Raw genomic sequence first — 12056 nt, forward strand, 5'->3', positions numbered from 1 at the left:
GGTAGTTTAGGGGGAGGCCTAAAATGTAATTCTCAAATATTTATGTTATTAGGGGTTGTACCAATAAAGTTATATAGCTTTAAATTTCAGATAATTTATGTCTTATACGGTATATTGTTACCGTACCAGCTACAATCACAGAGATTTTCATGAATTTGGATTTTTGTTACTAAGTCCATATCAGCGCCGACTCACGAGAAAATGGGTTAACAGAATTTAATGAAAATCGGTATGTAAAGTTGGAGAATAAGGAACTACATTCTACACTATAAATGATTTTATAAGATGCCCTAATATCACCGAGTCGAAAGAAAACTAAATGTGAAGGCCTACAGTAAGAAAGCTCATAAAATTCATCAACAATAACATAACAATAACATAACCACTGTTTGTTGTCAAGTGCTTTGTGTCTTCTATAGCCACTCAACTCCAATTGATAGGATTACTGCTGCGTACGAAGATTTTTTTTAAAAATTTGCTTTATGTCGCACTGACACAGATAGGTCTTATGGCGACGATGGGATAGGAAAAGGCTAGGAGTGTGATGGAAGCAGCCTTGGCCTTAATTACGGTACAGCCCCAGCATTTGCCTGGTGTAAAAATGAGAAACCACGGAATACCATCTTCAGGGCTGCCGACAGTGGGGTTCGAATCCACTATCTCCCGGATACAAGCTCAGAGCTGTGCGCCCCTAACCACATGGCCAACTCGCGCGGTCGCACCGAGTGTAACAGTCTGCCTGAATATTGGCGGGAATTAGCTGGGGAGTTAGATAACTTTCTTCTTTAGCATGTCATTCCTCTGGTTCATAAATTTTCTGATACTGCTGGTATGTAACACACTGGTTCATCATAGCATTGCAGCTATTCAATCCCTACACTGAGGCACTGATTGGAATGAGCAGTATGCATATTTAACAGAATAATGGCAGAGGAGTGTTCACGGGTCTCTGCGGTCTGGTCATTCCAGCTTTCAAACTTTGGACTGTTAGACCGGCACCGTAGTACTTTTAGTTAAAAACGTGAAAACGCGCGGTTTTTCATTTGATGAATTATTTTATATGATAACATTGCTTTTAATTGCTACTTTCCTACTGATGTTTTTGTAATGACCTATGGTGACTTCAGTTAGGAAAACTACAAAGTCAGTCTTTCTGAGAATCCCGTAGCGAAGCATGGGTACATCAGCTAGTCATTCATATTCATGAACCACCATATTCCACTTTATTTATATATTTGTATAAAATTATATAACAATTGTGGTAGACATGATATGGGCTTTTGGGCTTATGCCATGTCAAGAAAACAAGGTGAAACTCTTTACGTTTTGCAGAGAACTTTGCTCTGCGTCTTCAGAAGAAAATCTTTACTGTTCATGAGGAAGCCTACAATAATGAGTGTTTGAATTTAAGAATGCTTTACCGTTGGAGAATTGTAGAGATATGCTCATTTGTCACCAGGTGGCTTGCTGCATGCTGGCGCACTGCTCCAAGCAAGAGCTGACAACAACATTAAGCTCCGATTAAGATGTTCTGTCAAACCGTGTGTGCTTGAGAAGTATCAGAGGGGATATCAGACGAATCAGGGACGAATGTGGTAGAAGAAAATAGAAACTATTAAAATATAAAAAGCAACAAAAGACACAAGGGCAAAATAGAACAGAGCTGAAGAATGGCCAACAGAATACTCCTCCTGCAAGAAAACTGGAAAAAACAGTCTGGGTAGCTTATACAGGTGCACAAAGACTTAGAAGCAGTAGGTGTCAAGGAGGAAGACACACAAAACAGAACAACATTTAGAAAAAAAACAAGTTGCAGGAATGAGGGATACACCAGAAAAGCCACTGACCAAGCCACAAATCATCTCGACGGAAGAACAAGAAAGGAAAATCTGAAGGCTTCAAGAATCTTTGCGGAGAGTGCCTGCAAAAAATATTGTATAGCAATGTCAGTATTCATGAACTTCTTGTCTCTTCATCTTCTTAAAATTGTACACTTCAATGTTAAACTAAAAAGGATTCATTTCTGGTTTGTTCAAGATCTAGGGAGTTTAAATACCATACATTTAGTTCAAAATTCTGAAATATCCTTGTTACCTGCTACATGAGCATGGACGCTAGGACCACATGTCACTATTTATTCAACAGAAGTGCCATGTAAATACTGGTAAAGGGCATCACAGACCTGTTATTGCTCAAACTCGTGCGGCTAGAAGCCGCCTGTCCTTCTACTGTACTGTACAGTAGTATACGAGTAATATCCTATTAGAATTGAGTGTGCTTATTTTATTATTGTAAAATATTTGTGTGGTACTGGTGTAGTAGAGGTATCCGTAGAAACTCTTAATAAAATATTGTTGAAATTGGGATAGGCTTAATTGCAGTTTGGAATTGTGTAGTTCTTGTGTATTACTTTCGATATTCAGTAATTAACAGCAGCTTTTATCCTGTTAGGGGTTGTAGGATAAAAAAATAGAGCACGACTAAGTAGTATTGTAGTGTAGTCGTATATTAATTACCTTATTGTTGTGTACTATCCCAGACAATATATCCCTCCGTTTATTTATTTATTTATTTATTTATTTTTGCAAATAAGTTATTTTATTTTTTAATTTAAAATTTTCCCCCCGTAAAGAATGGCTAAGGAGCGCGAGTGTACTTATTGTGGGTGTGGTGAGGCATTGAGGGATATGAGGGAGGAGTTGGAAAGTTTGAGGGAGATAATTAGGATTCTCACAGAAGACAGGAAGGAAGATAGGACTCCCTCAAACAATGTACAGGTTACAGTAGGTGTACAAGAGGGAGGGGAAGGAAAGGGAGGAGTTGTAGAAGACAGGTGGTCTAATGTTCTAAGGGGAAGGAGATTGCAGGCCAAGGGCTCTATTCAGGATCAGAATGCAGGACAGGTGTCTGTGCGAAATCGGTATGAGTCACTCCAGGTAGAACAACAGAGGGAAGATGAGGGACAGGGAACTGTTGCTGAGATGCGTGGAAGTAGGAGGAAGGGAAAAGGTAGGAAAGGGAAATGTAGAGTAGAGGATAGGAAAAGACAGGTGGAACAGGGTCATGGGAAGGAGAAAAGGGAGGAGGAAGTAGCTTCTGCAGCTATCAGGAAAGATAGGGCTGACCAGGAGGGGAGGGGATCAAATGAGATGGGTAGGGTTGAGGCTCTGGTCATGGGGGATTCCATCGTTAGACACGTGGGGAAAGTGTGTGGAGGAAAGGGAACCAGGGTAGAATGATATCCAGGAATTAGATTGAGGCAGATGTTGAGGAAAGTAGAAGAGAGGGAGGAGGGGAAGGAGAAGGTGGTAGTGTTTCACGTTGGTACCAACAACGTAAGGCAAGCTGATATAAGTACCAACATAGTTGGAGATGTGTGGGATCTGGTAAATGCAGCACGGGTGAAGGTTAAGAAAGCGGAGATTGTTATTAGTGGAATACTGTGTAGGAGGGATACTGACTGGAGGGTGATTGGGGATTTAAATGAGACTATGGAGTGGGTATGTGGGAAACTGGGAGTGAAATTTCTAGATCCTAATGGGTGGGTAGGAGATAGGGATCTGCGCTCGGATGGCCTTCATTTAAACCGCAGTGGTACGTATAAGTTAGGAAATTTGTTTGGAAGGGTAATAGGGAGGTACATTCAGGGAAACGGGATGGCCTAGGGAGCGGTGATAAGGGAACAGGGAACTGGAAATCAAGTAGGGATGACATAAAATTGTTAGTGTTGAACTGTAGAAGTATTGTAAAGAAAGGAATAGAATTAAGTAATTTAATAGATATATATTTACCAGATATTGTAATAGGAGTTGAATCATGGCTGAGAAATGATATAATGGATGCAGAAATTTTCTCACGGCAATGGAGTGTGTATCGTAGAGATAGGATAGGAAAGGTGGGAGGGGGAGTTTTCATTCTGGTGAAAGAAGAATTTGTAAGCTACGAAAAAGTTAAAGATGAGACACATGAAATTCTAGGTGTAAGGCTCATTTCTAAAGATAACAGGCAACTTGATATATTTGGAGTGTACAGATCGGGAAAGGGTAGCACTGATGCGGATTCGGAATTATTTGATAGGATAGTCAGCTATGTGGGAAATGACATGGAAAGAAATGTGATTGTAGCGGGAGATCTGAATTTGCCAGATGTCAATTGGGAAGGAAATGCGAACGACAGGAAGCATGACCAACAAATGGCAAATAAGTTAATATGGGAAGGACAGCTGATTCAGAAAGTGATGGAACCAACCAGAGGGAAAAATATTTTGGATGTGGTGCTGATAAAACCAGATGAGCTCTATAGGGAAACTGAAGTAATAGATGGTATTAGTGATCATGAAGCTGTTTTTGTGGTAGTTAAAAATAAATGTGATAGAAAGGAAGGTCTTAAAAGTAAGACTGTTAGGCAGTACCATATGGCTGATAAAGCAGGTATGAGGCAGTTTCTAAAAAGTAACTATGATCGGTGGAAAACGGTAAATAAGAATGTAAACAGACTCTGGGATGGGTTTAAAGAAATTGTTGAGGAATGCGAAAACAGGTTTGTACCTTTAAGGGTGGTAAGGAATGGTAAAGACCCACCTTATTATAACAGAGAAATAAAGAGACTAAGAAGGAGGTGCAGACTGGAAAGAAATAGAGTTAGAAATGGCTGTGGAAGTAAGGAGAAATTGAAGGAACTTACTAGAAAATTGAATCTAGCAAAGAAGGCAGCTAAGGATAACATGATGGCAAGCATAATTGGCAGTCATACAAATTTTAGTGAAAAATGGAAGGGTATGTATAGGTATTTTAAGGCAGAAACAGGTTCCAAGAAGGACATTCCAGGAATAATTAATGAACAAGGGGAGTGTGTATGTGAGGATCTTCAAAAGGCAGAAGTATTCAGTCAGCAGTATGTAAAGATTGTTGGTTACAAGGATAATGTCGAGATAGAGGAAGAGACTAAGGCCAAAGAAGTAATAAAATTTACATATGATAACAATGACATTTACAATAAGATACAAAAGTTGAAAACTAGAAAAGCGGCCGGAATTGATCAGATTTCTGGGGATATACTAAAGACAATGGGTTGGGATATAGTACCATATCTGAAGTACTTATTTGATTATTGTTTGACCGAAGGAGCTATACCAGATGAATGGAGAGTTGCTATAGTAGCTCCTGTGTATAAAGGAAAGGGTGATAGACATAAAGCTGAAAATTACAGGCCAGTAAGTTTGACATGCATTGTATGTAAGCTTTGGGAAGGCATTCTTTCTGATTATATTAGACATGTTTGTGAAATTAATAACTGGTTCGATAGAAGGCAATTCGGTTTTAGGAAAGGTTATTCCACTGAAGCTCAACTTGTAGGATTCCAGCAAGATATAGCAGATATCTTGGATTCTGGAGGTCAAATGGACTGTATCGCGATTGACATGTCTAAAGCATTTGATAGGGTGGATCATGGGAGACTACTGGCAAAAATGAGTGCAATTGGACTAGACAAAAGAGTGACTGAATGGGTTGCTATATTTCTACAAAATAGATCTCAGAGAGTTAGAGTAGGTGAAGCTTTGTCTGACCCTGTAATAGTTGAGAGGGGAGTTCCTCAGGGCAGTGTTATCGGACCTTTATGTTTTCTTATATATATAAATGATATGAGTAAAGGAGTGGAATCAGAGGTAAGGCTTTTTGTGGATGATGTTATTCTCTATAGAGTGATAAATAAGTTACAAGATTGTGAGCAACTGCAACGTGACCTCGAAAATATTGTGAGATGGACAGCAGGCAATGGTATGTTGATAAACGGGGCTAAAAGTCAGGTTGTGAGTTTCACAAATAGGAAAGGTCCTCTCAGTTTTAATTACTGCGTTGATGGGGTGAAAGTTCCTTTTGGGGATCATTGTAAGTATCTAGGTGTTAATATAAGGAAAGATCTTCACTGGGGTAATCACATAAATGGGATTGTAAATAAAGGGTACCGATCTCTGCACATGGTTATGAGGGTGTTTAGGGGTTGTAGTAAGGATGTAAAGGAGAGTGCATATAAGTCTCTGGTAAGACCCCAACTAGAGTATGGTTCCAGTGTATGGGACCCTCACCAGGATTACCTGATTCAAGAACTGGAAAAAATCCAAAGAAAAGCAGCTCGATTTGTTCTGGGTGATTTCCGACAAAAGAGTAGCGTTACAAAAATGTTGCAATGTTTGGGTTGGGAAGAATTGAGAGAAAGAAGAAGAGCTGCTCGACTAAGTGGTATGTTCCGAGCTGTCAGCGGAGAGATGGCGTGGAATGACATTAGTAGACGAATAGGTTTGAATGGCATCTATAAAAGTAGGAAAGATCACAATATGAAGATAAAGTTGGAATTCAAGAGGACAAACTGGGGCAAATATTCATTTATAGGAAGGGGAGTTAGGGATTGGAATAACTTACCAAGGGAGATGTTCAATAAATTTCCAATTTCTTTGAAATCATTTCGGATAAGGCTAGGAAAGCAACAGATAGGGAATCTGCCACCTGGGCGACTGCCCTAAATGCAGATCAGTATTGATTGATTGATTGATTGATAAGAAGATGTATTGTCGCCGGTAGCACGAACGGATACCGGATGCGAATATTTAGCAGGCTACAGTCTCGTTCGTTATCGGAATTAACCAGACAAATGGCTCCACCAACTAAGAACGGCCATGCACCACCAGCCACCAAATCAAGAAAGAGCTCTCAATCTGTCAATCCTTCCGGTGTCCGGGCCTGGTGAGGTTTCACATGTTGAGTCAAATTAAGCCGCAGGCTCCACTCCTGGTGGTGCCCTTCCGTCAATTCCTTTAAGTTTCAGCTTTGCAACCATACTTCCCCCGGAACCCGAAAGTTTTGGTTTCCTGGGAGCTGCCCGCTGAGTCATCGGAGAAACTTCGGCGGATCGCTAGGTGGCATCGTTTACGGTTAGAACTAGGGCAGTATCTGATCGCCTTCGAACCTCTAACTTTCGTTCTTGATTAATGAAAACATACTTGGCAAATGCTTTCACTTCGGTCCGTCATGCGACAATCCAAGAATTTCACCTCTAATGTCACAATACGAATGCCCCCGCCTGTCCCTATTAATCATTACCTCGGGTTCCGAAAACCAACAAAATAGAACCAAGGTCCTATTCCATTATTCCATGCACACAGTATTCAGGCCCAGCCGGCCTGCTTTAAGCACTCTAATTTGTTCAAAGTAAACGTGCCGACCCACCTCGACACTCGATGAAGAGCACCGCGGTAGGATTTCATCGGGGTCCGCCTATGGCGCGCAGGAACCGCGCGCGGATAACCACGGCGGCTGCACGCTTTCGACTCGCCACCACCGGCAGGACGTCCCACGAACCATGCCAGTTAGACACCAACGAGCGATGTGTCCACAAATCCAACTACGAGCTTTTTAACCGCAACAACTTTAATATACGCTATTGGAGCTGGAATGACCGTGGCTGCTGGCACCAGACTTGCCCTCCAATGGATACTCGTTAAAGGATTTAAAGTGTACTCATTCCGATTACGGGGCCTCGGATGAGTCCCGTATCGTTATTTTTCGTCACTACCTACCCGTGCCGGGAGTGGGTAATTTGCGCGCCTGCTGCCTTCCTTGGATGAGAATGAGAAAGAGTTTCAAACTCAACATGGTAGGATTTCAGTAACCAGTACAAGGCGGGAAAGGAGACTGGTGCTCTGTTGCTCTCAGCAGCTTAGTAAGGTCACCAGACAATGGTACCAACTGCTGACACAGACACAGGCAGCAAGTTGTAGTTAATTTTTTTGCCACTGGAAGAAAAGGAACACAAAATAGGACAACCATAAAGGCAGGTCAGTGTGTGAAGAGGAAGTAACAGAAAGAGGAGACAAGGACAAATACGAAAACACAAAATGACAAGGACAATCTCCATATCTTCATACACTGCCATGAACAAATCAAGAAGCTCTCTCCTCATCTGCCTTGGGAATCAGCAATGAACTTATTGGAGGCAGAAAGAGATTAATGTAGAAGAACTGGGATTACTAAGCCTTCAATGGTTAATTTTTCCAGCTTGGCAACTGGAGCCATGTGTCATCTTCAATATAACAATTCATCACAGGTAGCCCATTCTCACAGACCCACAGGTCACCTGTAGGCATCAATTCAAAAGACCTGCACCAGGCTTGTCCCGAAAACATACGCTAGCCTATATTATTACTTGGAAATAACACACTTTCACCTTGAGACTGACAATGAATAGAGAGTCATGGTTTAGGACAAGGAAAAAAGTGTATCTGTCTTATTTCTGAAAACATTTCCAATATATAGGAAGCAAAAGGAAATGACAAGTGTACCATTTAGTGCAGTTTATGAAATTGGTAAGCAATCTTCTGGCCAAGGGAGAATTAACACTTTGAGGTGACTGTTGATATCACGATCATGATCATAGAATTTTCAGTTTTATGAAGAATCTGCACCATACATACATTGGTGGCGATTTGAATTGCTGTTGTCACAGTAAGAACCTAGTAATGATGTCACTCAGTTATCATGCTCCAAATTTATCAAGAAATTGAAAACATACATCTGTATGTGATGATGTAGGCATGCTGTGTGTGCTGAACATTTGTTTGGTCCTAATTTCTTTGAAGGATTAGTGAATCAAGAATAAGATTTTCACAAAATGAGTACCCGACTAATTATGTCTGGAGCTGCACACTGGAAAGACCTCAATTAGATTACTTTTCCAGAGTATGAGACCCACAACAAGGTTACTAGATACAAGAACTGGGGTTACGGTACATAAGCCCGCTATCTCCAGTTCACTTGTAGACGCCGTCATAATGTAAAAGCTACAAAGGAAAGCAGCACAATTTATTCTGGGCTATTTCTGACAAAACAGTAATGTTATATGATAGGAATCAGTTGAGGGATGTTCCACCATTCAACACTTTATACAATCTGTATCATTTATACTTTCAATAAGAGCTGTCAGTGGAGATGGCACGGAGTGATATTAGTAAATGAATAAACTTGAGTGGAGCTTTTAAAGGTAGGAAAAATCATAAAATGAAGATAAAGTTGGAATTCAAGAGGACACATAGGGGGAAATATTCATTTATAGGAATTGAAATAATTTATCAAGGTAAATGTTCAACGAATCTCCAAGTTTTTTTTTTTTTTTAATCATTGAAGAAAAGACTAGGGAAACAATTGATAGGAAAACTGCCACCTGGGTGACAGCCCTAGATGCAGATCCATGACGACTGACTGAGGCAGAATACATTAACTCACAGCTTTGACAACAAAATGTATGCTGGCACACTGTAAAGTTGCCATCAGGAAATGGCACAATGAGACAATTCCACATAACTTAACTCAATGCAGAACTTGACAGACATCTGCACCATAGCTTGGCCAGACCTCCCAATGCCACTGTGGGGTTTCGTTAAGAAGAGAGTGTTACAGCATGGATATTTTTCTTCAAAGATGTAACCTTCAACTTGTAAGATAGAATTTTCTGCAACGTACCTATATTGTGAGATGAAGTCGCTGAAATCGTCAATGGATTATTTATACTAACAGACAAACAGTAAACAATGAATACGTTTTATATTTTCAGAGTTCAGTTCATCTGGCACACGATACGAAAGTAATAAGTGTATCACACGGCAGTGAGGTTCAAACTGAGGTACCGCCCGACTCATTGGCCGAATGGTCAGCGTACTGGAATTCGATTCAGAGGGTCCCGGCTGGGTCGGCCTAGGAGCTGGGTGTTTGTGGTGTCCCCAATATCCCTGCAACTTACACACCACACATAACACTATACTCCACCACCATACCACGCAGTTACGTACACATGGCAGATGCAGCCCACCCTCATCGAAGGGTCTGCCTTACAACGGCTGCACTCGGCTAGAAACAGCCACACGAAATTAAAACTGAGGTACCGCCCGAAAACTTCGTGCCTTAATAATATAACAGCGCACGAATGTGCATGAAGTTTTAGGGAGTCAGATATCCTTACTGTACTCGTTCAATGATCTAGTTTGATTTTTTCAGTACGTGAAGTGATATCTTTCACACGGTTTATCACATAAGTTGCATATGCACTGACTGTTTGGTTCATAGAAGTGTTTTATTTTACACAGTTTGTGGTGGAATCCATGAATAGCGAGTCTTGTGATGGCGCTTTGCATGCTCTGGTTGGGTTTGGTCCAGCCTCTGTCAATCATTTTATCTGTACTATAGAATTCGATCCAGATTTCTTCTCCTTTGCGTTTTCTCTCATTGAGCACATCTTCTGCTGGTCTAGTGGATGGGAGTAGGGATGTCTTTAAGTCTACGATGAGGAAAGTATTGTTGGCTAGTTCGTATATTAGTCTTGATGGTGCATATTTTGAAGTCCCTAATGCTGCTTTCAGGAATCTCGCTTTCACTGATTCCATTAATCTTATGTCCTTCTTTGTTAGTTGCTGCCAGGTGATTGATATTCCATATGTCAGCATTGGTATGACTTTTGCCTTGAATATTTTTTTAGCTGTTTCCAATGAGAGGTTTGTTAGGTTTCTAATTTCATAGATGGCTTTGATTACTGCTACTGCTCTGTCTTTGGCGTGTGTGCTGAAATTGCATCCTGAAGGTTGCAGTGTAACGCCTAGGTACTTGAAATGGTTTACTACTTCTAGTTCTTTGTTGTTTAGAACTATGTAGTCCTTTCCGGTAATCCTCCCTCCTTTCCGAAATATCATTTGCACAGTTTTTGTTTCATTTATATGAAATTCATATCTTTTTCCCAATTCTCTAGTTTGGTGATTGACCCCTGTAGTGTTCTTGAATTTGTTGCTCCAACTACCATATCATCTGTATATACATATATATATATATATATTATATATATATATATATAGAGAGAGAGAGAGAGAGAGAGAGAGAGGTGTTTGGGTTTTGTATTGCTCTCGGTATGTCCGATGAAATAACGTGAAAGAGTAGAGGGATCATTGGGTCACCTTGGAGCACTCCATTGGATTGTCTTATGGTTTTGGAAACTGTGATCGAGTCATCTATCGGAATTTCATTATATGCCAGTATGTACTTGCTGAGAGCTGTGATTGGATTACAAGTGCCTATTGTGTTTTCTAATTTTCGTAGCATGAATTCTCTGTTTATCTGATTATTCGCGCCTTAATTAGTTCCACTTTTCACAATAGTACTGTACATAAAATACATGGTGGACTGGTGGTGACAATACTGCACCTGTAACTGTTTCCCTTCCCAAAACAAAAAAGTAACTTCGCAGCAGCGAAAATTTTTAAATAATAATAAACCTAGGCCTACTTACCTTTCATGCGACGTGTATTCTCTGTTGACAGTCATGAAGTCCGATTCTAATTCATCTATTTCATCGACTGAATCTAAATTCTCCAACGATAATAACGTCAATCGTTTCTGAATACCTGGATTAGTTTTTGATGAACCACGGCACCTAACCTGAACGAAATTGCACACACGGACAGGACGCAACCAGAAAAAACTGCAAAGTTTCATGATTCTGATGCCTAAACACGAATTAACACAAACCAGACCATTCGCTATAAGAATCAAATCAAGGTATACAGAATGTTCTTCTTCTCTTCGTAGTTTATTGCGGTTTATAGGATTTCGCTTGTAGCGCTACGACCAGATGTGAGATGTCCATTTTTGTTTTTATGTCATTTTGTCTTCTTCTTCGTTTATACACGGCCAACTGGATCCCTCGCTGCGCTCCTTATACTGCCGTTGACAATCTTCTTCTTCTTCTTCTTCTTCTTCTCCTTCTTGTATTGTCTTGCAGATATTTATTTGGGACTCAATATATTCTTTCCCAGTCACGAGTCCAATGGAATATTTCACTTATATCACAACAGCACACGGTTACATAATTAATGCCCGGTTTTAGCACGATTACACTTAAATAGATGAACTGAAAGAAGCACTATTATATCGTGTATATGTAGGTTCATGAAAGTATTAACTATTTGCACTGGTCGAATACACATATAACCTATTAATCTTGGACAATAGAATCGTGTTGCA

General features: G+C 40.3%; 1 protein-coding gene across 1 annotated transcript in view; it reads right to left on the reverse strand.

Moving 5' to 3' along the window:
• Positions 1-11724, reverse strand: part of LOC137501870 (neugrin-like) — a 68719-nt gene extending 56995 nt beyond the window's left edge. Inside the window, exon 1 of the mRNA XM_068228995.1 lies at positions 11323-11724. Coding sequence (XP_068085096.1) covers positions 11323-11528 — 206 coding nt within the window. The 5' untranslated portion in view covers positions 11529-11724. The remainder of the gene's footprint in view (positions 1-11322) is intronic.
• Between the last annotated feature and the right edge of the window lie 332 nt (positions 11725-12056).

The sequence above is a fragment of the Anabrus simplex genome, chromosome 1 (assembly GCF_040414725.1).
Source record: "Anabrus simplex isolate iqAnaSimp1 chromosome 1, ASM4041472v1, whole genome shotgun sequence".
NCBI classification, from domain to species: Eukaryota; Metazoa; Arthropoda; class Insecta; order Orthoptera; family Tettigoniidae; genus Anabrus; species Anabrus simplex.